The following is a 26,050-nucleotide window of genomic DNA, read 5'->3' on the forward strand; positions in this document are numbered from 1 at the left end:
AATGAATGGGGACAGTTGGGTCACTGAGTTCCATGCTTCATCCATCGAAGTTCCACCTTTGCAACTTTTTATATCCATGAAGCTTATGTGCTTTTTATTTATCTTGGGAGAGAGGATTAGCAGATGGTCTGATGTGACTTGATGGTGAGCGGTCAATTTTGTACATTTCTGCTCCTGGGACCAATTTCCAGGGGATGCCAAGGATAGCCAAGTTTCATTTATTTGTCCAAATATAGGCATGATCAAGAATGTTCTAAATAAGGTCGTGATTTACAGCATTGATTATAGAATTCCCTCTGATCATATTCGAGTTTCTGTGAAGCTTTACTTTCAAAGTTCCCTCCTGTCTCCTCCCAGTGTGCCAGAGCACAATGACAAGAGTACCACAGATTCCTCAAATCATACACAAACACACATATCTCAGTACACTATGGTTTGTTAGAATACAGTATTGACAAAGATACTAGAACATAGTTTGAGTTGGGATAGAAATTTCTGCCTGATTGTTCCAGACCACTGATCTGAAGCAGTTTTCATGTTATCTTAGAGTTCCCATAATTGTAGCAATTATCTCTGAAAGATTTTTGTCCACATTGATTTGGATGAAATTTTCTGGATCTGATGGGGGCTCCAGAGTATCAAACTGGGACTGCAGTAACTCAGGGGGCATAAAATGTCCTTTTCTTTTGAGTAAGCGTCCAGAGATGACCTCAAACGACCCACTCAGATAGACCACGAGGAGCTTCACCTCAGCTGGCTGTTTGTCCTTCCGCATCTGCTCACACTTCAGAGGTCCACCATCTTTTCCTCGTATTAAGATGTCTCTGTACACTTTCTTCAGAGCTGAACAGGCTAGAACCACATGCTGTCCGGAGGCTACATCTCTGTTAAAAAGTTGGGGGGGGGGGGGAGCGGTAACTAAAGAATAAGGTCATTTAAAATAATTGGTGTCAATTCCAGGTTAAGGACTCCAGTCCTAACTTCTCTGGCCAGCGGGAAGCATTACAAAATGGTGGTCAAGTATCAGGCAGTCCTGGCTTTGAGGTAAAGATCTTCCACTAGTGAACTGAGCCATCCTGGGCAGTTTACCTCCCTGAGCGTCAGTTCATCGTCTGGTAGATGGGACTACTTAGAGTACCTGTCCATAGAAGTGTGGGGAGGAAAAATTTATCAAGGTGCCCAGTACACAGAAGTGCTTGGTAGGTGTCAATGTAGGATGTGGCTCGGCCACAGCATGTGGACATGGTGGCTGCCGGTGGGTACCGGTACCACACACACCTCGGTTCTCCACAGGTGTTCACAGTGACTTGAAGTTCATAGCTGGCTCCTCCCTATCCCTGCTCTACAATATGCTGAAAGAGTCTGGTAAAGTTACCAGTACAGAGCTGGAGAAAGGAGAAAAGGGAGTATCAGACTGTATGTGGTCAAGGTGAGCAGGATATGAGAAGCTTCCAGGGATGTGCTAAGAAAAAAATCTGAGCCAGAAATACAGGCAGAGTGACAAGCACCAAAGAGGGAAAGCCGGCGTGCTCGGAGACTGCACAAAGTAAGTGAGCCCCACATTCACCCAGCTGCGCCCCTGTCCGTGGTCAGGAGAGGTAGTCATTTTGGGGCTGGGAAGGGACTCAAGTAGAGGTGAAGGGTAAACCCCGGCTTGGGCACTTAGAATGTTTGCTTCCCAACTGAGAATTCTGAAGAGGTCTGCTTTCGCTCTATGGCCAGTGACACTTGAGACCCAGTGGATGGAGTGTATCATCAGCAACGAACTTATATGAACTCCTATCTGAGCCTTCTGGCTCTTCCCACCCACAATCCGTGGGTAGGAGCTTGTCTTTTCTGGGTCTGGATATCTGATCTCTGCTCTCCTGAGGATCTTCCATTTCTGTGTCCATCACAGGTCAGTGTATTCGATCTCTGACGAGTCTATTTATGTTATAGAGACCCAAGTGGTGGGAGTTCTCAAACTCTGAATCCCTAAACCCCTAAACTCTAATAAGCCCATGCAAGACAGGGTTTGCCAGCTACGTCAGTGCGGTGTGAAAAAGTAAACTGAATTTTTCATCTTAAATATATTCTAATTGCATATGGTGCAGATGATTTAGGTTTGTAAAATAGGAAATTACGTCCTCATTTTAGAAAGCAAGATTTATAAGCCATTCCCTGCCTTTTCTTTCTCCTCTACATCCCAACCAGGATTCCCAGGGGGCCAGGTCCATGGATGAGTGGAGGGGACCTCGCTTGCTGCGAAGCATGATATAGAGCAGGACAATTTAGGACTCCAATCCTGGTGACCAATTATCTGTTGACTTACAAATGCCCCTAGGTTTTCCCTGCTGGGCCACAGCTTGAAATGGTGGTGATGTGGCTGTAACAGTGGTAGCACTGCTTATCCCCTTGTGAGCACTTTCTGCGTTTTTAGAGACTGTTCTAAGTGCCACCCATGCCTCATCTCAATTCTCACAATAATCTGTGAGTAGGAACTATATTTATCCCCATTTTCAAATGAAGAAATGGGCTTATGGAAGCCCAAGTGGCTGCCAAGATTCCCAGATAATTGTGGAACTGTCTAGAAGCTGTCTCTAGAACCCAGCTAAATTATATGTCTCTGGTTGATTAAAATCCTTGTTGGTTACTTGACAGAAGTGCACTCCATTACTGGGATCCTTTATCATCAGTCAGTAGTGATTTCAAGAGTGTATTTTTTCCCCCTCTACTTTCTGATGAGTTTTCTTTAAGGCCTGATGCTCTCTTACCTTAGTAAGATGTCATGTAAGTTGCAGAGCCATGGAATCCTGTCCTGAAATTAAAGCAGACACAAAGTGACTTTTCCAGGTACTGTTTATTTGTACAGAAACATAGTTAATGGTGACCATCAGTGTTAAAGTCCAGAGAGAACTTAGTGGTTTTGAGAAACAAGCCACATGCAAGGCTGTGGTGTGGGGTCAAGTCACTGGGTGGTTCCACACAGCAACATTATGATGGGATTAGTGCTCATTGAAGAAGAGACTAGGGAGCTAATGTGTGCTCTCTCTTCTGTGCCACAACCCCTCATACCCCCCTGCACCTGCAAGCCAGGAAGAAGGCCCTCACCAAGAGCCTGACCATGCCAGCATCTTGATCTTGGACTTCCAGCCTCCAGAACTGTGGGAACTAAATGTCTCTTGTTTAAGACCCCAGTTGGTGGTATTCTGTTACAGTGCTCCAAACTGACCAAAACTCATCTGAAAAACCATCTGGGCCTGGGGCCTTTTTTTTTGAGAGGAGATCTCTGATTACAGATTCAACTTCTTAAATGAGCATTGTGTTATATTCAGTTTTTCTATTCTTTCTTTCTTTTTGAGAGAGAGCACACATGCACACACGACTGGGGGAGGGGAGGAAAGAGAGAGAATCTTAAGCAGGCTCAATGCTCCCTCAGTACAGAGCCCAGTGTGGGGCTTGATCTCAAGACCTTGAGATCATGACCTGAGTCAAAATCAAGAGTCAGATGCTTAACCGAATGAGCCACCCAAGGCACCCCAGGTTTTCTATGCTTGATTCAGTTTTGGTATTTGAAATGGCAGGAAGAGACTACACATATAATTAGATCTCTGGACCCTCCTGATTTTTTTTTTTTTTTTTTTTTTTTTTTTTGAGAGGGTGCCTGTGCAGGAGCGAGGGAGGGGCAGAGGGAAAAGGAGAGAAAGAGAGACTCCCAAACAGGCTCTGCACTCAGCGTGGAGCCCAGCGCAGCACTCAGTCTCACAACCGTGAGATCATGACCTGAGCTGAAATCAAGAGTTGGATGTTCAACTGACTGAGCCACCCAGGTGCCCCAGGACCCTCTTGATACTTAAGCCAAATGCAGCATCAGTAAGATCATGTTTCCATTTGGGAAGAAAAAGAATAGTCTCTGCCACCAGATCACTGCCCTTCAAGCCCATTTTCCCACAGTAATTTATATTTTTCTATGAAACGGTCTAATTTTATCTAAGTCTTCAAATTTACTAACATCGGTTTGTTCACAGCCCTCTTTTCATTCCTACTCTTTTAAAAAATATATTTATTTTGAGGGAGAGAGAGAGAGTGAGCATGAGGCGGGGAGTCAGGGGGACAGAGAGAGAGGGAGAGGGAGAATCCCAAGCAGCTCCGTGCTGTCAGTATGGCTCCTGACTCAGGGCTTTATCCCACGAACCATGGGATCATGACCTCTGCCAAAATCAAGAGTCAGATGCTGAACCGACGGAGCCACCGAGGTGCCCCCCAAATTTCTATACAGGGCAAATATTACATTTATAATCAGGAAATTTTTTCTCAAAAAAACCCTCGTTTGGGGCACGTCTTCGTTTCGGCTCAGGTCATAATCTCACGGTTGTGAGGTCAAGCCCTATGTTGCACTCAGCGCTGGGTGTGGAGCCTGTTTGGGATTCTCTCACTCCCTCGCCCTGTGCCCCTACCCCTCTCGCGCTCGCTCTGTCTCTTTCTCAAGGGAAAAAAAAAATTCCTCCTTCAGACTTTGAAGTCTTAAGTGTCACTGTGGGCTGCCAGGACAGCACGGGCCTGGCACATAGAGAAGACTGAGAGCTTGCAAATACTTCACCATCACTCTCCTACTAACATCCTATCACAGCCTGGGTGGCATATCTCTCTCTAGCCCAGCACTGTCCACTAGAGCTTTCTGTCATGATCGAAGTGTTCTCTGTGCTGTCTGGGTGGTAGGCACTGGCCACATGTGGCTATTGAACACTTGAAATGTGGCAGTGTAACCCAAGAACTGGAGTTCACATTTTATTTCGTATTAATTTATAGCTAAATAGCCTTACGGAGCCCTTGGAATATTCAACTCGGGTTCTTTCTATTCAAACCTCAGCCCTCCAAGCACAAAACCAAGCTTTCCTGAGACTCTTCCCCAGAGGAACCTGAACCTCTGCCCCGACTTTCCACTTGATCCTCATCTCGGTATCACGGGGGCGGGGCTGGTTGCTAGGTGACCAGGAGGGGCCACTGGTGCTAGCCCAGCTCTGACCTACACTTTCATTCTTGGCTGGGCTGTCGTTAAAAATGTGAACCATCTGCTGTTCTAGCTCTTTCTCTCCCTGACAGAAAGTCTAAAGTCTGGCCAACTTGTATCGTTTCTTCTAAATATATTTAGCAAGTCATTATGTTTCGTCCAGGAACTCATAACCTTTTCTTCTGTACAATAAACTCTTCCGAATGCTACTCCCTCCCCCCACCCACACTGCCCACCTAACAAGCCTCACTTGTGGACGAGAGGGAGGCTCTTTAAGTGCCATTTTAGAATCCATCCATTTGGGTTGTTTTACTTCGTTCTTTAGTTTAACTTTTACTTGCACTCACCAAGGAGAAAAATAATGCTGGCACAGTCCCATTTTACACACTGTAGAAATGGTCTGTGTTATACCTACGAGACTGTGTAGATAGATTAGCAACAATAAGTAAGTGATAACTTACTGAATGCTTTGTGTACTTCACTGTGACTATTTTTTTTTTAGTATTACCTCATTTAATCCTCCCAAGAACCCAATGAAATGGGTCCTGTTTACCATCCCTATTTCGCAGGAGGAAAATGAGGCACAGAGAGACTGAGCCATTTGCCAAAGGCCACACACGCTGAGTGGTGGAGACAGGTTGTCTGCACTGTGTCCATCAGCTCTAGTGTCATGCCATTATTATGCTTCCATTGTGACTCTGAATCTCTTTTATGGTTCCCTCCTCCTGTCTTCTCAAGTCAAATGTTGCAAATCTCATTAAAAAAAAAATTTTTTTTTAATATTTATTTATTTTTGGGAGACAGAGTGCAAGCAGGGGAGGGGCAGAGGGAGAGAGGGAGACACAGAACCTGAAACAGGCTCCAGGCTCCAAGATGTCAGCACAGAGCCTGACACGGGGCTCGAACCCACAAAGTGTGGCATCATGACCTGGGCTGAAGTCGGATGCTAAACCGACTGAGCCACCCAGGCGCCCCGCAAGTTTCACTTTGATGGTTCCAAGTTTGAATCTTTGCCAACTCAAGTCACACTCCCTGAAACAGAGAGTGACCCGGTCCCTCAAGGCGGGACAAAGGGCAGACAGTGAGATAGTGGCAGCATGGCTGGGGCCAAGGTCACTGAAAGTGAAAATGTGTCGGTCTTTGGCCAGTTCCACTCTGTTCCTGCCCTTTGGACACACCTGCCCTGTGAGCCTGGCGGGGGGGCCCTGCTCTCAGCTGCTGCGGGGACCTGGCCCTCACATCTCACCTGGGCTACAGCTGGTTATACCAGTGAGTCCACAGTTAGTACCTATGCTTTGAGAGGGACCCTTAGGAAGTGGTCTCGTGACAGTGCATAAAGGAACGAGGTTACTATTCATTCATTCCTTCTCTCCTTCGTTTGTTCACTTACAACTATGCCACAAGTATTTTCTGACATTTACTGTGTGTCTGGCCTTGGGGGTTTATAATGGTTAATAGGACACAGTCCTTGCCCTTTCAGAAGGAAAATCTAGTCGTAGAGAGAAATATTAATCAAGTTCTCACACCATCAAATGCCAAGTTGCAAATGGGACCAGGGCAGTGGGGGCTGTGGTGTTGCGAGAGTTTGTATTACAGGAGGTCTGCCCTTAGTAGGTCCAGGAGAGCTTCCCTGAAGAGGCGGCACGGGAGCGGAGCTGTGAATATGAGCAGGGTTAACAGAAGAGGGGACAGCAGTGCATTCCAGACAGTGGGAACTACAGACAAGGGCCCAGCGGGGAAGAGCGTAGCAGAAGCGACTGAAAGGGGCCAGCGTTGGGGCGCCTGGCTGGCTCAGGTGGTTTCGACTCAGGTCATGATCTCCCGGGTTTGTGAGTTCAAGCCCCACCTCGGGCTCTGAGCTGAGCAAGGAGCCTGCTTGAGTTTCTATCTCCCTCTCTCTCTGCTCCTCTCCCCCACTCATGCTCTCTCTCAAAAGAAAGAAATAAACATTAAAAAAAAGAAGAAGGGGCCAAGGTGGCTCTGGTGGAGAGAGGGAGGGTGGGCACACTCCCACAGGAGTGGGGCATATTGAGGCCTTTAGGTTTTGACCCTGAGATGGGTGGGAAACTTCCAAAGGGCTGGATTTGAATCTGTAGTGATCACTCTGGCTTTAGGGTAGATAAGAGTCTGGTGACGGTGGCCCTGGGGAGAGAGGATGAAGGCACAGGTCTGGGGCACAGGAGGGCCTCTGCCCTCTCAGGAATGTAATCTGCAGATTAAAAGCCTGCAACAAAGTGTCCTGGCAGGGTGGTATCGTCCTGACTCTGCGTTCAGAGAGAAGTTCAGGGCCAAAGCTGACACATGCAGGACCCCCATGTGCCTGGCTTTGGAGCACTGTGCACGGGTCCCCTCATGCAGGAACTCTCCCACGCCAGGTGCTGCGAGATCTCCACCTCTGGCCCCTGGCCGGAGCATCTGTGTTGGAAACAGATGGCAAACGTTACCTCGTCATTCAGCGGGATCCCCTTTTCCATCTTCATTCGATTTTCCTCCGGGTGATAGTCATCTGCATCGTAGAATTTCCAACCTAACTTTAAGAACAAAGTGAAACGGTGTGTGTGGCAGGCAGTGTGGCCCATGTGACAACCATCACTAATACCGCTGGGCAGGTATGGAAATGAGCCTGTACCCTTTTCATCACCAGCAGCCCAAGGACCACCCTCCCCCCGCTCCCCACCAGCCTCCCCTCCACCTGCTGGGGTGGGGGGAGGGAAGAAGCAGGGAGGCCCTGATGCCACGTCACTATCCCAGCTCCCAGGGCTGCTGCTCCTTTCATTCATCACTATTGGTGATCACCATAGAGAAAAACAAAATTGCTCCATTGGGTTTCACAAGCCATGCCCCTGGTTTGTCTGACAAACCCCAACAGGCCAGAAGAAAGGGTGCGTAAGGGAGAGAAGCAAAGAGACAGCACAACGGGACTGGAAATTGGGAGGCATCAGAACAGGTTACCTCGGACGCCAACAGGGAGCCCACGGTAGATCTGTGGAGAGGACACAGAGGTTCAGGTGACTGCCCTTCCCAACCCGCATGTGCCTCCCACCATGCAGGGGTGCCCTGGGACACAGGCGGCTGCCCCATTGTGTTGAAACCCACTAACTTTATGATACTGAAGCAGTGACAGTAATGCTCTTGACCCTGGAGTCTAGAGCATGACATTAGTTTCCTCCAGGAATTTGAATGACGTAATTGGGGCACTGGGGTGGCTCAGTCAAACATCTGGCTCTTGACTTTGGCTCAGGTCATGATCTCATGGTTCATGAGTTCAAGTCCCACATTGGGATCCATGCAGACAGTACAGAACCTGCTTGGGGTTCTCTTCCCCTCCCCGCTTGTGCTCTCTTTCTCTCTCAAGATAAATAAATAAACTTAAAAAAATATTGGGGGGGGGGTGGCACCTGGGTGGCTCAGTCGATTAAGCATCCGACTTTGGCTCAGGTCACGATCTCACGGTTTGTGAGTTCGAGCCCTGCGTTGGGCTCTGTGCTGACAACTCAGAGCCTGGACCCTGATTCTGATTCTGTGTCTCCCTCTTTCTCTGCCCCTCCCCTGCTTGTGCTCTGTCTCTGTCTCTCTCTCAAAAATAAACAAACATTAAAAAAAAAAAAAACCTTTTTTTAAAATTGGGGTGCCTGGGTGCCTCAGTCCATTGAGCGTCTGACTTCGGCTCAGGTCACGATCTCACAGTTCATGAATTTGGGCCCCACATCGGGCTCTGTGCTGATAGCTCAGAGCCTGAATCCTGCTTTGGGTTCTGTCTTCCCCTCTCTCTGCCCCTCCCCCGTTCACACTCTGTCTCTGTCTCTCAAAAATGAATAAACGTTAAATTAAAAAAAACCTTTAAATGGCATAATTACTGATTACCACTAATTTTCTTTTCCAAAAAGCATTACAGTAAAACCTTGGGTTATGAGTAAATTGCTCTGTGAGTGTTCCGCAAGACGAGCAAACATTTCTAATAAATTTTAACTTGATAAACCTGCGATCTCTTGTGCAATCCTAGTAGTACATGGTGCTAAATATCACATGATCACAACTGAACCAATTGTTCTAGAAATTTGCTTTCATATACAAGTGCTTTGGATTATAAGCATGTTTCTGGAACGAATTATGCTCAAAACCAAGGTTTTACTGTATATAAGATCTCATTAAACTGAAGTTCTTTCTGAAGCTTTTTGGTCCCTGTTCTATAGATAATTATATTTTGAGAAAAAGTACTGAATAAAGATAAGATTCTACTGAGGATATTGGAAGGAGGGGTCTGACGGGGGGGTGGGTGTGGGGCAGGGTTTCAACCTCCCAGGACAAGGGTCAAGGAGCTCATAAAAGCATTAACACCTTGTTTGGGGGTTAACAGAGACACACTCTTAAAATTTGGGATGAGAATCACCAGTACTCATTCAACCCTGGAGGGAAATGTCCTCTGTGCAGCGCATCTGAATAGGTCCCGCTAGAACCCTACCAGGCAGCACTCTTGGTGAGAATGGCTTGGGTCTCAGCACCTAATGTCTGGCCACCGTCTCCCTCTGGCCACTAAACAGCTACGTGCTTCTGTGCAAGTCAGCCTCCAAACCCTTTTCATCACCTGCAAAACAGGGGAACTGAGCTACGTTTATCCACTCACTACTCATTTCACTCAGCCAGTGCTTACTGAGCACCTACTAGTCCCCAGGATATGGTTGGCGCACTGCCATGTGCTCCCAGCCACCCTGAGGCTTGTGGTCTAGCGCCCTGGGGTCAGGGTGCAGGCTGGCAGACAGTTCATGATAACTCAAGTCCCTTCTTGCCCTCAATTTCTTTCTTTTTTTTTTTTTTTTAACGTTTATTTATTTTTGGGACAGAGAGAGACAGAGCATGAACTGGGGAGGGGCAGAGAGAGAGGGAGACACAGAATCCGAAACAGGCTCCAGGCTCTGAGCCGTCAGCCCAGAGCCTGATGCAGGGCTCGAACTCACAGACCGCGAGATCGTGACCTGAGCCGAAGTCGGACGCTTAACCGACTGAGCCACCCAGGCGCCCCTCCCTCAATTTCTAATCCGCTGCCCAAATGCCAGTCATTGTAGGACCACCTTCAGAATTTTGATTTTATCCTCCTACTGTTTCCTCATGCCCTCTCTCCGAAGTTTTGCATCCCTTCTCTACAGTTATTTACTTGGTTTGTTTAAAGTTTTGTTTATTTACGTAATCTCCACAACACAACATGGGGCTTCAACTCATGACCCTAGGGTCAAGAGTTGTATGCTCTTTGGACTGAACCAGCCAGGTGCCCCTACTTGATGTTTTTTTTTGTTTGTTTGTTTGTTTTATTTAATTGCTTCATTTTTTTAAAGTTAAGTGAATGTGTTAAAGAAGGAAACTTTTTTCCTTCCTACCAGAAGCCATCATTACTTGCCTTAAATGGAAGGTAACCAAAAAGATGTATACAATTAAAATAAGACCCTGCTCACATTCTAGCTGGATTCCAGGGTTCTGTCTCTTGTTACGAAGGTATCAGGGAGGTGTTAGAGATACATGTGTGCCCAACTGAGACCTGCTCCCCGATGTAACCAAAGGATTGATGAGAACTGGGACTTGTCCCACTAGGTTCACTGTGCTGAAGCCCGCACAGGGTGACATTGCAGCCTACTGGCGACTAACTCCACAGCCAGAGAAGCCCGAACTGTGCATAACGGAAGTCACACTTAGGACTAAGATTAGCCAGGAATGAACACGTCGGCCACCACTCACAATTTAAAAGAAGAGCTAACTAGATTTGGGTGTAGACTGGTAGGGAGGAGATAGGAGGAAAAGGAAAAGTCTACTGTCTACTGCTCTATCCAAATCTAAACCAGAGAACAGCTGGACTCAAAGCGGTCAGGGACAGGGACTCCCCAGCAGGAATAAGTCACAGTGCTCGGCTCAGAGCTAAGACTCACGGGAATAAGCATTACAACTCAGGCTGGGACCCAAAGGTCTCCAAGCGAGTTGGTGTACATCAGGATTAAGGAGACTGAAAACAAAACAAAAACCAGTAGGACCGTGGCGGTAGGTGGGGGCACAGATTAAATGCAAAAGATATTCAGAGGGCCTGAGCTCATGTCATCAACAGAAGGAAACCTGGAAAGAAGCAGAGGGTGGCTTCACAAAGGCTGTTAACATATAAACAAAACTAACATTGCCACCTACTCAAATAGTTCCGTTCATTCATTTGTTCATTCATTCATGCATTAGGTCAGCAAATATTTACTAAGCATCTACTACACGCCAGGCATTGTTATAGACACATAAGTCAGTAAACAAAAAGGAAAAAACAGATCCCTTACATCCAGATAGGGGAGGGAGAGGCAATAAACATAGTAAATAAGTAAAATTATTATTTGACATTACTTTGTTTTAACAATGGCTTAACTGCAATCTTTCTGGCTTGAGACTATTGTTTTCTTGAGCCATTTTTTTCCTTGTAAATGTTATAGAGTGTAATTTAAAATTCTGCAAGGCCCTATCAGGGGCTCAGAAAAGTCACCAAAGAACTCAATGTTGCTATATCCATTGATCAACATAATCAATTCTCATCTCGTTTTATTACTTGGTGTATCACCATCAGAGGACTCAGGGTTCAGGCCTTGGCCAGCATCTTTATCTTTACTCACTCCCTTGGTGATCTCAACATCTATGTCTTTAAATACATCTGTGTACCAAGGATCCCTACATTTATTTCTAAAGTTCTTCTCCTGAACTCTGGACTTTATACCCAATCAACCACTTGACAAATCCACTTGGATGACTGATAGGCAGTTCACCACATCCCACATTGAGCTCCTGATATATTTTTCCCTAAACCTGCTCTGCTTACTGCTTCCCCATCAGTCAATAGCAATCCCCTTCCTTCCAATTACGCAAGCCAAAAATCTTGAAGTCATCCTTAACACCTCTCTTCCTCTCTCATACCCCACATCCAGTCCATCAACACATCCTTCTGGTTCTACCTTCAGAATATCTCCAGCATATGATCACTTCTCTTCACCTTCGTTGTTTCTGTGACCTCATCTCCCATCATTCAGATGCAATGGCTTCCCTGGTAGTCCACCAAGAAACCAAGTCTCCTGGGCTTTGTGCTTGCCATTCTGCCTGCCTATAATGATCTTTCCCTAGCTGTCCATCAGGCTTAGTCTCCCACTTCTTGTGGGTCTTGTGCAAAATACCACTGCCTCAGAGGAGCCTTCCCTCACTATCCTGCCTGCTGTTCTTTGTTCTACTGTCTATTTTCCCCTGGCCCACTGACCACTGCTGGCACGCTATGTACATGTATTTATTCAGTTACTGTCTGTTTCCCATACTAGAATGTGAACTCTTTGAGGGCAGGGATTTTATCTGTCCTATTCAATATATATCAGTGACACAGAGTCAGGATTGAGCTCTATAAATATTTACTGAATGCATGAATATCATAACCACATAAGTCAGATGGTTCAGCCACCAGCCTCCCCAATCTAATCCAAGGCAGAGAGGGGTACATGAATTGCCCAAGCTCACACAACCAGGCAGCTGTGTGATCTCTGGCTCTAGACACCCACTTCGTCACACCACAGAAGCAGTCTTACATTCTTCTTCAAATCATACAACAGCTAAGGACTTTCTGACTCCCTGTTTTATTTTATTTCAAGAACCCCCAAATTAATTTCTCAGGATACCAGGCTAAAAACGCCACAATAATTTTGAAAACCTAAACTTTCCTACCTGGAGCAAGAAAGAGTCTTTAATATATACTTGACCACACAAGCAGTTCCTGGTTCAGAAAATTCTAGGAGGGTATTATAAGGCCTTTGAAGCTATGATAATTCACTTGATTAAGATCTGTCTTCTGCTGCCTGGGGCGGAATGCTGCTGTAGCTGCCTTTTCCGGTAAAAAGCAAGGTAGAGTTTGGTCTAATCAGGAAGCCAAAGTCTAGCTCACAGTCCCCACGTTGGCCAGACGGGGCTAGGCAGAGGCTTTGTGGCATCCGGTGTACCTCCTTGCAAACCCTTGGGGGTTTTGTGACTCCTTATTAACACCGACTCCTTCCAGTTTAGGAGGTGAAATTCTCTTCCTAAAATCCAATCACAAAAGTCCAGCACCTCTCAGGAGGGAGCTGCTGCTCCAGATCTGACCAAGATCTGTGGGAGACTGGGACCCTGTTTAGGGAGAGGTTTGTCCTTGTGCTTTGGGCCTTGTTCTGACCGGAGGCTCCCAAACTCGGGCACTTGTGACTGCAGGAGCCACTGCGGGTGGCGCCCCAGCAGGTGCCTCTTTACAAAGGGCTTTCGCCAAGAGCCTCTCGATTTATAGGCGGAGAACCCGGGTCTCGGATGTGGTCCCCGGCCAGCACCACCCGCCCACCCCCCGGGGGCGGGCAGGTTGGAGGGTGGGGACAGGGAGCTGGTGTCCCGGGCCTCCGCTTCCTCATCGGCAAAAGGAAGAGGAGGGCTCCCCAGAAGCCTGCGTCCCCCGCGGGTCCGGCACGGTGACTCAGGCTCTGGCCTTCGCCGCGCGCGCCGCCTCCTCCAGTGCGCCCCCCGCGCCCCCGGCCCTCCCGGACCTACTTCCCCGAGCCACTCACGCCCATCACCAGCAGCGCGCCCGGCGCGGCCATGACCCGGATGCCGGCTCCTTCCCGCCGCCTTCCGGGGCCCGTCCGCCCGGCCTCCCCGGCCACTTAGAACCGAGCGGCCCGCGGGCCGGGGAACCCTGTCCCCCGCCCCCGCCGCACGGCCCCGCCTCTCCCACCGCCCGGCTCTGTGCCCCGCCCTCGCCCCCGCCCCCGCCCTCGCCCTCGCCCCCGCCCCCGCCCTCGCCCCCGCCCCCGCCCCCGCCCTCGCCCTCGCCCTCGCCCTCGCCCTCGCCCTCGCCCTGGCCCTCGCCCTCGCCAAGTGGCTCTGCCTTGCCCCGCCCCTCCTCCGCCCCGCCCCGCCCCCGCCACATGGCTCCGCCTCCTCGAAACAATAACGCTGGCAATAGAGCGCTTATCTAATGAGTGTTTCAATAGCCCTGCACTAACTTTGTTTCATTCCTACTTAGCTAGAGTGGGTGTTCCTGGATAGGCGTTGTATAGATGAAGAAATCGAGACTTGGAGAGGAGGCATCTCCTTTTCATGGTTTTGAAGATGTCATATTTTTTTTTTTCAACATTTTTTATTTATTTTTGGGACAGAGAGAGACAGAGCACGAACGGGGGAGGGGCAGAGAGAGAGGGAGACACAGAATCGGAAACAGGCTCCAGGCTCCGAGCCATCGGCCCAGAGCCTGACGCGGGGCTCGAACTCACGGACCGCGAGATCGTGACCTGGCTGAAGTCGGACGCTTAACCGACTGCGCCACCCAGGCGCCCCAGAAGATGTCATATTTTTGAGATGGCAGTACTCCCCAAACTGATCTACCAATTCAGCGCATCTCCATCAAAATCCCAGCTGACTTCTTGCAGAAATTGACAACCTGATCCTAAAATTCATATGGACACTCAAAGGATATAGATAGAAACAATCTTGAAAAGGAAGAACAAAGTTGGAGAACTCACACTTTCCATTTACAAAACATGCTATAGCTATATACTCATAAAAACCAATGTGGTACTGGCATAAGGATACTCACATAGACCAGTGGACTAGATCTGACAGTCTAGGAATAAATCCATATACTCGTTGTAAACTGATTTCTAGCAAGGGTGCCAGGACAATGCAATGTGGAAAGAATAGTCTTCTCAACAATGATGCTGGGACAACTGGATATCCACATGAATAAGAATGAAGTTGAACCCCTACCTCAACCGTATACAAAATGTACTCAAAATAGATCAGAGACTTAAATGTAAAAGCTAAAACTCCAAAAGCTGTTAGAAAAAAACAATAAGCATAAATCTTCGTGAACTTGGAAGAGGGAATGGTTTCTTAGATCTGGCCCCTAAAACACAAGAAATAAAAGAAAAAAAAGATAAGTTGGACTTCATCAAAATTAAAAGCTTTGTGCTGCAAATGGCACCATTAGGGAAGTGAAAAGACAACACACAGAATGACAGAAACTTTTTCCAAGTCACATATCTGAATAGAGGCTTGGATTTAGAAGATAAGAAGAAAACTTACAATTCAACAATAAAAAGACAAATAACCCCATTAAAAAGTGGACAAAAGATCTTAATAGACCTTTCTCCAAAAAAGATATACGAATGGAAAATAAACACATGAAAATAAGCTCCACATATTAGCCACAAAGGAAATGCAAATTAAAATGACATTAAGATATCACTTCATGCCCACTAGCATGACTATAATCAAGACTGATGGGGCGCCTGAGTGGCTCAGTGGGTTAAGCATCTGACTTTGGCTGAGGTCATGATCTCATGGTTCATGAGTTTGAGCCCTGCATCGGGCTCTGCGATGACAGCTCAGAGCCTAGAGCCTGTTTCAGATTCTGCGTCTCCCTCTCTCTCTGCCCCTCCACTGCTCACGCTCTGTGTGTGTATGTCTTTCTCGAAAATAAATAAATATTAAAAAAAAAAGAAAAGAAAAAGAAAAGGACATGCCCAGCAGACAGCCTACCCCTGCTTGACTCTCAGCAGATTTGGCTCTGGGTTTGTGAGAACAGTGAGGGCCAGCAGTGTTGGGTCATCTGGAAACAGCTCTCCAGACCAGAAAGCCCCTGCATACATGGCCACTGGCCTCAGAAACAGCCAAAGGAGGCACTTAAGAGGAGCCTGAGAGCACCCTCCTGTTTTTCTGTAGCAACTGTCTCAAACTTTCTGGTCTCTACTCTAATATCAGACCGCCCTCCACCCACAGCCTCCTCCGCTGTCTACAGATGACTGAATTATTTTCCCTATAGTCAGAGACTGAAGAAACCTCTGCTCCCCCCACCCCCTCCACCATTGCATTAAGATGGTGTTGCAACAAAGTATTTGGTCTTAGGGCTCTTTCACTCTTAGAAATTATTATTTAAAAAAAAAAACTTTTTAATGTTTATTTACATTTGACAGAGAGAGAGAAAGAGAAAGTGTGTGAGCAGGGGAGGGACAGAGAGAGATGGAGACAGAATCCAAAACAGGTTCCAGGCTCTGAGCTGTCAGCACAGAGCCCAGTGTAGGGCTTGAACCCACGAACTGTGAGATCATGACCTGAGCCGAGATCAGATGCTCAACCCACTGAGCCACCCAGGTGCCCCTCACTCTTAGAAATTATTGAGGACTCCAAAGAGCTTTTGTATGTAAGGATGGTATCTATTGATATTAACTGCATTAAAAATTACCACTGAGAAATTTAAAAATATTTATTAATTTGTTTAAAAATGAAAATAATTTGGGGCACCTGGGTGGCTCAGTCGGTTGAGCATCAGACTTCGGCTCAGGGCATGATCTCACGGTTTGTGAGTTCAAGCCTCACATGGGGCTCACTGCTGTCAGCTCAGAGCCTGCTTCGGGTCCTCTGTCCCCACTTTCTCTGCCCCTCTCCTGCTCACACACACACACTCTCTCAGAAATGAGTAAACATTTTTAAAAAATTAAAAAAATGAAAATGAAAATAATAAGCCCATTACATGCTAACATAAATTTTAAGAAAAATATGTTTTCTGAAACTAAAATTATCAATGACAAGGATGACATTATTTTATATTTTTGCAAACCTCTTTCATGTCTGGCTTCACAGATGACTGTTCAATAGAATACCTGCTTCTGTATTCAATCAATATGTTGTTCTTGTTTGAAGTATATGAAGAAAATATGGCCTCACATGGAAATGCATTAGAAATGGTGGGTGGGGTGGAGGTGGGGCTATTTTGCAATCTTTTAAGAGAGCTGTCCATATTCTTCTTTAACATATTGAAACTTGATAAGTGGGAGTTTCTTAAAGTCTAGTAGCAATGTGGAATCTGAAACCATACAAATGAGCTTTTTGTATTCTCTTACATTAAAATCCCTTCACCCGTCTTACACTTTCTTTTTTTAAATATTTTTTTAACGTTTATTTATTTTTGAGACAGGGAGAGACAGAGCATGAACGGGGGAGGGTCAGAGAGAGAGGGAGACACAGAATCTGAAACAGGCCCCAGGCTCTGAGCTGTCAGCACAGAGCCAGACGCGGTCCTCGAACTCACGGACCAAGAGAGATCAAGACCTGAGTTGAAGTCGGACCTTAATCAACTGAGCCGCCCAGGGGCCCCACCCGTCTTACCCTTTCAATGGATCTTTTACCCATGCAATGGTTTTATAACATTATGCGCTGATTATTTAGAAAATATTAGTTCACGAATGCAAATTGTCCAGATGTTGACACACTTCACTATAAAATATATTTAAAAATTACCTTTGTAAGATCACCATTGATCTCATTAGAAAAATGTTTGTTTATTTAGAAAAGTCGTTAAGTCTTGGGATGCTCTCAAACTCCCAAGGTACTCCAGGGTTTTGTGAGGCTCACTTTGAGAACTGCTATTCTAAGAGCTGATTATTAACTACTGATGAGGTGGTTAGCTTCTGTTCTAATTACCTTTTCTAAACAAGGTTGAATTCAAGAATATGGGGTTTGTAATTTTATTTCCACAATTTACTTTGTTAAAGTCCGATGCTACTCTTATCTATATGACCGTGGGAGCCTTACCTGTATCTTTAACATATGATACTATAGCAAGGGCTCAAAATACACATGCTGAATGACCAGCTAGGAGGAAAGAAGGTAGGAACGCTGGAAGGAGGAAGGGGGAGTGGGAGGAAGGGGGAAGGGATCCCAGCGCTGATCCCTCACTGACAGGGACAGACACAGACTTCAAGTAAAGCCTGACCCCTAGTGGAACTGGTTTATTGGATGAGCCCGACTGAGAAGGTTGCAAACAAAGCAATTTTATTATTCCTCACCTCGACCCCCTCAAGTCCATTCTGTTAGCTTGTTTTTCTCTGTCCCTGTGTGAAATTCTGAGCACATCCCATAGCATTCCTACTCGTCGTGGAATCAACACTCTCCTAATAAAGGATTTGATTCCTGGCTTTATAAGTCCATAATATTGATTTCTATTGGTCTCTTCAGGGTCGATTAGTCCAGGAGACGTAATTTTGGTGAAACTCACAATAGGTAACAAATGTGAAAGTATTTTGTTACCTATACGTTTCTGTTACAAAGTGTTAGTTTCTTGGAGCACCTGGGTGGCTCAGGCCTTTGTGCATCTGACTGTTTTGGCTCAGGTCATGATCTCACAGTAGATGAGTTGGAGCCCTGCATTGGGCTCTGCCCTGACAGTGTGGAGCCTGATTGGCATTCTCTCTCTCTCCGTTTCTCCCTCTGCCCCTCCTGTTTTCTCTCTCTCTCTCTCTCTCTCTAAATAAATAAATGAATAAATTTTAAAAAATTGAAATACAATCGACATATAACATTGTGTGTGTGTGTGTGTGTGTGTGTGTATAAAATACATTTATATATTACAATTACCATTATAGCCTTAGCTAACACCTCCATCATGTCACATAATTACCATCTCTTTTTTGTGGTGGGAACAATTAAGATCTAGTCTCTTAGCAACTTTGAAATTTATAATACAGTATTGTTGTCTGTGAGCACGGTGCTGTGCATTCGATCTCCAGGACTTATTTATCTACTAGTTGCAAGTAGGCACACTTTAACATCTCCCCAGTTCCCTGGCTTGTTAGTTTCTGTTACTCTGAGACTGATGTATAGGTCCCAGAGCTAATTTATGTATTTGTGATTTACAATTCAGCTCATTCTAGTCAGGTTCCCCAAACCTGACAAAACCCATTATTAATCAGAAGATTGCTTGGTGGGCATGGATTCAGAACGAAAAAGTATTGAAGGGGCTGAGTAGATATTTACCACAAGCTGTGAAGAGTCTAATGAGCCCTAGTTGGTTACTCTGTATTGTGCACTATTTCCTGTGCGGAATCACTGGAGACTGTGTATTTGTAGCTCGTCTTCATGCCCTTCCTCCATTTTCCATTGGTTGTTTCGTTTTCTTACTGTGTTGTAAAAGCCTCTTTGTGTATTATTTGTAATATGTTTTCCAATTTGCCTTTTATTGTTTTATTTATAGTATTTTCTTTTTGACCTGGTGGAGCTTAAGATTTTTATCTAACGTATTTTCTGAAATGTTTTTTTTTTTTGAGTGAAACTAGAAATCATGGCACTTTTATATAATATGCTCCAATATTTTGATATTTATCTCTGTCATATCAACTAGGAATCACTTTACCAGCAGAAAAATGTTTTATGCATATCAGAAAAGTTACACAATTGGGGTGCCTGAGTGACTCAGTCGGTTGAGTGTTGGGCTCTTGATGTTGATTTAGGTCATGATCTCACCGTTCATGAGTTGGAGCCCCACTTTGGGCTCTCTGCTGTCAGCTCAGAGCCTGCTTTGGATCCTCTGTCTCCCTCTCTCTCTCTCAAAAATAAATAAGCATTTAAAAAACTTGCACAATTAAGATTTAGTGAATATTGTGTTGTCAGTTTATCATTTTAATCATTTACTGCTAGTTTACAGACAAGATTAGCATGTATCAAAAAGTGAAAGAAGGGGCGCCTGGGTGGCGCAGTCGGTTAAGCGTCCGACTTCAGCCAGGTCACGATCTCGCGGTCCGTGAGTTCGAGCCCCGCGTCGGGCTCTGGGCTGATGGCTCGGAGCCTGGAGCCTGTTTCCGATTCTGTGTCTCCCTCTCTCTCTGCCCCTCCCCCGTTCATGCTCTGTCTCTCTCTGTCCCAAAAATTAAAAAAAAAAAAAAAAAAAAAAAAGTTGAAAAAAAAAAAAAGTGAAAGAAAATGTGTGGGAGAAAATCTTGAGAAAATTCCATTCATAAACTTTAATTCTGTGGATTGGTGAAATGTGAATTGCCAGTGTATGATTTTAGTTGGCCCATCTTATGGGAAAATGAGTATTTCTTGTGAACATCGTTTGCAAAACTCTATGTCATAATTCTAAATTTTTTCTCTTTGTAGGGCCTCTAACGAGTATCCAAGAAACATATGAAGCCAAAATTTTCAGATAATTAAAACATATATTTGTCACAAAATGTAAAATAATAAACATAAAGCTGAATCCTTAAAAATTAATGTTAATGGTTTCATATTGATGGGAGGGATGGCATCTTTTGATATCTTTCATGAGGTATCTATATACAACTCTGTGAAAAGCTTAGGTTCTAGGTCAAGTTCAATACCTGGTTGGTTTATTTCCTCAGACTTGACTTCTGTGGATTTAGAAAATACAGATTCACAGCGAAGAGTCAGGGTGGTGGCCGGTGCTGTGGGTTCTGTCAGATGGTTCTGGATCGCACAGAATTGGCGGACGGAGCTCACTGGTGACTGCATTCAGATGCCAGCCCAACCAGCTGGTCCATATTTGGTGCCATGGAGAAGGATTCCTACTCCAGTCCAGCTTCATTCAGTTCTGGAAAGTTATTCTTCATGTTCGACAAGCATCTGCATGTGGTGTGACAATATGCCCAACAACATGCCATTGATTTTATTCTGAAACAAATGAAGAAACATTAACTGTGGCGACAGAGCCCAACTTCACAATTCGTTGTTTGCACGTGTGTCCCTTATTCTTAAGATATTCCAATAGCATTTTTTTTTTTTTTTTTGCATTGAAAGTTGAGAAATTTTAGCCCTGAAGGAATGGGTAAGACAATAAACCTGAGGACTATTAAACAGGCCAATTGAAATGATAAAAACAATCCTTACTTTGCATTATTGGTATCATAAAATGATGTTTGTTTTTGAAAAGTGTTATGCCTCAGTTAATTCATTAACAGTATAATCGGTATAATGAAATACAAAATCAGTTTTTGATGGCACTTCAAATGAAATTGGTTCCTCATCCTCAGTCCACAAAGTGACCTGAAAGAAAACCAAAACCAAGTTTTCTAAATCATGCATCTCAGTAAGAAAAATGTTAGTTTCTCTGTTCTCTTGCAGGATATGTCATTCACGGAGCTACCATGAATGGATGAAGAACGATCTCGGGGCACCTGGGTGGGTGGCTTAGCCGGTTGAGCGTCCAACTTCAGCTCAGGTCATGAACTCGAGGTTCGTGATTTCGAGTTCCGTGTTGGGCTCTGTGCTGAGAGCTCAGAGCCTGGAGCCTGCGTCCAATTCTATGTCTCCCTCTCTCTCTCTCTGCCCCTCTCCCTGTCATGCTCTGTCTCTCTCAAAAGTAAATAAAGATTAAAAAAATTAAAAACAATAAGAACTATCTCAACCTTGGACACACCACTTAAATTTGGGGAGCTTAGTTCCTTCTAACTAATGGGAGAATACTTGTTCAATCTACTGCCCAGTGTTGTTGAAGCAGAAAGCATTTGTAAATTGCAAAATGCTATAGAAACGCTGAAAGGAAGGCATATATTAGTTACTGATTTAGAAGAAAATTGTTCGATTGTTAAGTCTATTCCTATCTTAGCTACTATATTACCTATTGCCATGTTACTTATAGTAATATACACTATATATTACGGTAGTATACACTACTATATTATATTACTATATATTACCATAGTACATATTACTATTGACTCATCAAGAATAACATGCTACTGAGGTGAAAATACTCCAAGATTAAACAGAATCTTTGAAGTGTATGTGGAACTTTCTAAAAAATATTACTATGAAGAATATAAGAGGATGGGCGCCCTGTGGCGGCCGGTGCACAGATTGGACTCCACTTGCTTCGGCACCGTGTTCTGCTTCCTCTGCAACCTTGTTTCACAAACCCAATACGGCTGAGATTGAGAAATTCATCAAATCGAAATTGAAGGCAACAGAAATGCAAGAGAGAAGCCCACCGCCTTCCAAAGAAACCAGCGAATAGGAGAAGCAAGCAGGTGGATCATAATGAGGCGAGCGCCACCAACATGCACAGTACCTTCCACAGGCATTGTGTGTACTTCTTGTAGCTGTTTAACTTTGTAAGATGCAAAGAGTTTGGATCGAGTGTGACTGTGCTACCCCTTTCCACACGGAAGAATCGAGAACCACTGACAGCAAGCCACCCCCGGCTCTCCCATCTGCCAGCTGGCTGGTGGGGAAGGAAGAGAGCCTGCACGTCGGTGAAGCAAGAAGTTGGTGGCACCACAGTGAAGTTTAAAGTAAAAACCAAAAAAAAAAAGTAAAGTAAAAACGGTCCAAGGTGTCCTGCTGGCTGCAAAATGCAGTTTCCTCACTGCCATTTTGTTGTTGTTCAAATGATCTTAATTATTGGAATGCATAATTTTTACTATGCAAATAAAAAGTTTTAAAGCCTGAAAAAAATGTAATAGGATGCCTGTGAGAATTGTGGTTTAATATTACATTTCAAGTTTCTGAAGTCTATGTAAACAAAATGCTTGGATCACATTGTCTTCTGAAACGACCACACTATCAAAGACCACTTGGTAGAACTTCAGAGATCACCTATGCATGTGGATGGTATTTGCAACCCCACGGAAATGGAATGGAAGCTGTCTCCAGTGTGGACACAAAATGGGAGACTTCTTGACTGCCCTGATTGTCAACCTGGGTAATAAGACTTCTACTAGCCCATCAGTCTACCACACAGCATTTTCCATGCTTCTGGTAACCTCGGTACATCCTCTCTCTTTTATTTTTTTAATTTATTTTTTTATTTGAGAGAGAGAGTGTATGAGCAGAGGGGAGGGGCAGAGAGAGAGAGAGAGAGAGAGAGAGAGAATCTTAAGCAGGCTCCACACTCAACGAGGAGCCCAACTTGGAGCTCGATCCCCCTACCCTGGGATCATGACCTGAGCCGAGTTGGATGCTCAACTGACTCAGCCACCCCGGTGTCCCCTTCTCTCTTTTAAACAGAGTTGGATGTTTCAAGTCAGAAGCATTATAGTATTAATAGTGTTAATTATCATTTTATGGCTGGAAGAAATTAGATGAAAGGTGAAGACATTCCCAAGATCACAGAGCAAGTGTGATCCCCACGTCGGTTGAACTTGGTTCCTATACTTGGGTGTGGAGTGATGTGTGTCAGGTGGAACAAGCGGCTTTTCCCTTTTTAAATTTACAGGGAACTCAGTTTATTTTACATGTTCTTTCTTGGTTTTGTCTCTGGATTTCTGGCCTTTATCATTTGACGGTAAAACCAGACATCTGAACCAAACTTCTCATGTTTTAACCTTACACAAAATGGCAAAAAGCCATGGAATGGGAAATTGCCACTAGCATGACCTTCAGGTTGAAAGGAAGAGTAAAGCATCTGTGACTGAGTAAAAGTGAGTGGAACATGAATCATCTGAAAAGACTGCTCGGCCTCAGATGAACTAGCATAGTGTTGATTCAGTAACCCATATTCCCTGCTTAGCTCATTAGCCGGCATTAGTTACATAGCATGTTAAGTAACCTGGATCTTGCGTATAAAAACACTTCATTTAAAATTTGTGCTTCTTTAGTTGTGTGTGGGAGGTACATTGTCATAAGCACATAAAAACAAGGGGATAGACTGGGGCGCCTGGGTGCTCAGTCGGTTAAGCGTTCCACTTTGGCTTAGGTCACCATCTCGCAGCTCGGGAGTTTGAGCCCCGCGTTGGGCTCTGTGCTGACAGCTCAGAGCCTGGAGCCTTCTTCAGATTCTGTGTCTGCCTCTCTCGCTGCTTCTCCCCCTCTTGCTCTCTCTCTATTTCAAAAATAAGTAAGCATAAAAAAAAGAAAGAATAAGGGTGTAGATGTTGAGAGTGAAGTAGAAAGGAAAAAAAATCCCGTCTCATAAATGTGATTCTGATGATTCAAGGAGAGCAGTTAAAAAGTTTCTGGCAGGGGCACCTGGGTGGTTCAGTCGGTTAAGCATCCCACCTTGGCTCAGGTCATGATCTCACAGCTCATGAGTTCGAGCCCAGTGTTAGGCTCTGTGCTAACAGCTCAGAGCCTAGAGCCTAGAGCCCAGAGCCTGCTTTGGATTCTGTGTCTCGCTTGCTCTCTGCCCCTCTCCCATTCTGTCTCTCTGGGTGGTTCAGTCAGGTAAAGGTATGACTTCCGCTCAGGACATGATCTCACAGTTCATGGGTTCGAGCCCCACCTTGGGCTCTGCACTGACCGTGCGGAGCCTGCTTGTGATCTCCCTCCACCTCTCTCTGCCCCTCTCAACTTGCTCTCTCTCAAAATAAATAAATAAACTTTAAAAATATATATAAAAAAGTTTTGCCAATCTTACTTAGGAAGAAAGGAAACCTAAGAAGAATGATCACTCCAGTCCTGAATATTTATGGACATCCAAGCCAGGTGATTGAATTTCCTCTTGCCCTCCCTGGCTGGATGTAAATACCTGCTCTCTCTCCTGAGTGGGAGGAATGGTATGGGACAGATTCCAAATGAAATGAAACCACCAGTTTCTTTCAACTTGAGATCAGGAAGCACACTGAGCAAATTTGTGAAAAGATAAGCTAGTCTTTCTTGTCTTTACTTTAACAACAAATTACACATAATTAAAAAATATTCACACAACATAAAATTGACCATCTTAACCCTTTCTAAGTGTACAGTTCAGCAGTATTGGGTACATTCACACTGCTGTGCAACTGATCTCCAGAACTTCCGATCTTGTGAAGCTGAAACTCTGTACCCAATGAACACAGCTCCCCTCCCCGCCTCCCCTGGGGACAACCATCTACTTTCTGTCTCTGTGAATTTGATACCTTTAGGCACCTGATATAAGTGGAATCATACAGTATTTGTCTTTTTGTGACTGGCTTATTCTACTTAGCATCATGTCCTCAAGGTTCATCCATGTGACTTTTTAGGGTTGAATAATATTCCATTGCATAGATATATCACATTTGTTTATCCATTCATCTGTTTATGGACTTTTGGGTTGCTTCCCCCTCTTGGAGCTTATGAATAAAACTACTATAAACAGGGGCATGCAAATATCTTCAAAATCCACCTTTCATTTCCTCTGAAATATACCCAGAAGTGGCATTGCTGGATAGTATGGAAATTCTATTTTTAAGGTTTTCTTTTTTTTAGAGAGAGAGAGTGTGAGCAGGGGAGGGGCAGAGACAGAGAGAGAGACACGGAATCTGAAGCAGGGTCTAGGCTCTGAGCTGTCAGCACAGAGCCCGATGCAGGGCTTGAACTCACAAACCATGAGATCATGACCTGAGCTGAAGCCGGATGCTCAACCGACTGAGCCACCCAGGCACCCCTATTTTTAAGTTTTTGAGGAACCTCCATACTATTTTCCACAGTGCCTGCACCAGTTTACATTCCCACCCACACTGCACAAAGGTTCCTTTCTCTCCACATCCTTGGTAATATTTATTTCCTCCCTCCCTTCGTCCCTCCCTTCTTTCCTTCCTTCCTCCCTCCCTTCCTTTCTCCCTCCCTCCTTTCTTTCCTTCTTTCCTTCTTTCTTTCCTTCCTTCCTTCCTTCCTTCCTTCCTTCCTTCCTTCCTTTCTTTTTTGATAGAAACCATCCTAATGGGTATGAGGTGATCTCTCATTATGGTTCTGACCTGCATTTACCAAATGAATTAATGACATTAGGCTTCATTTTATATGCTTGCTGGCCGTTGTGTATCATCTTTGGAGTAATGTCTATTCAGCCTTTACTTTTTGCACTCTTTCTCCATCTGAGTGGACTGCCCCTCTTCCTCGTCCATCTCCTTTCCTATTTATTGATGCCCCACCTACACCCTTCAAAGAGGAGTTATGGCAGCCTCCAAAGATATGTATGAGATGATAAAATGAAATCGCTGAGAAAATGGGGTAAAGGGAAGTAAAACGAGGAAAGGAAGGTGAGGCTCACAGGGGGGTGAGCACACAGGTGCATTTCTAAGGTCCTGTCCAGTTGCTGTGGCTGTAGGCTCCTTAGCGGTCAGGACTTTAAAAAGAAAGAAAAGAAGTCCCCCCCCCCTTTACCTCTCATTTGCCATTTGGGTTACTCTCTATCCTTTCTGTAGAAATCAGTGTCAATATCTAGTTTCCCTGCTTATGTTGTTTATACATAAACTTTAAAAAATCTTTTTATTTTATTATTTATTTATTTTATTTACAAAAATTTTAATGTTTATTTATTTTGAGAGAGACAGAGAGAGGGAGAGAGGAAGAGAGAGCGGGGGA

General features: G+C 45.0%; 1 protein-coding gene and 1 pseudogene across 6 annotated transcripts; one reads left to right on the forward strand and one right to left on the reverse strand.

Moving 5' to 3' along the window:
- Window positions 1–22,085, forward strand: part of LOC131492012 (thymosin beta-4-like) — a 30,794-nt pseudogene extending 8,709 nt beyond the window's left edge.
- On the reverse strand, window positions 203–13,729 carry IDNK (IDNK gluconokinase). Of its 6 annotated transcripts, none has more exons than XM_058695601.1 (5): window positions 13,550–13,729; window positions 7,943–7,973; window positions 7,435–7,521; window positions 2,754–2,797; window positions 203–884 (listed from the first exon to the last, which is right to left on the reverse strand). In XM_058695601.1, exons 1-5 carry the CDS (start codon window positions 13,597–13,599, stop codon window positions 539–541), a joined length of 558 nt encoding a protein of 185 aa, XP_058551584.1. In that variant the 5' UTR covers window positions 13,600–13,729; the 3' UTR covers window positions 203–538. The 6 variants fall into 6 exon arrangements, with proteins under 6 accessions (XP_058551584.1, XP_058551586.1, XP_058551587.1 ...); XM_058695603.1 differs by having other exon boundaries at window positions 7,435–7,517; window positions 13,550–13,714; XM_058695604.1 differs by lacking the exon at window positions 13,550–13,729 and adding an exon at window positions 12,707–13,016.
- Window positions 22,086–26,050: the final 3,965 nt, after the last annotated feature.

Source organism: Neofelis nebulosa, chromosome 12 (genome assembly GCF_028018385.1).
Source record: "Neofelis nebulosa isolate mNeoNeb1 chromosome 12, mNeoNeb1.pri, whole genome shotgun sequence".
NCBI lineage: Eukaryota > Metazoa > Chordata > Mammalia > Carnivora > Felidae > Neofelis > Neofelis nebulosa.

Coding starts and splice junctions, on each gene's coding strand:
- IDNK (XM_058695601.1), bottom strand. CDS start 13,599: ATGGCCGCGCCGGGCGCGCTGCTGGTGATGGGCGTGAGTGGCTCGGGG. Junction 2,798..7,434: donor GGATCCCGCTGAATGACGAG/GTAACGTTTGCC, acceptor CTTTAATTTCAG/GACAGGATTCCATGGCTCTG. Junction 885..2,753: donor TTACATGACATCTTACTAAG/GTAAGAGAGCAT, acceptor ACTTTTTAACAG/AGATGTAGCCTCCGGACAGC.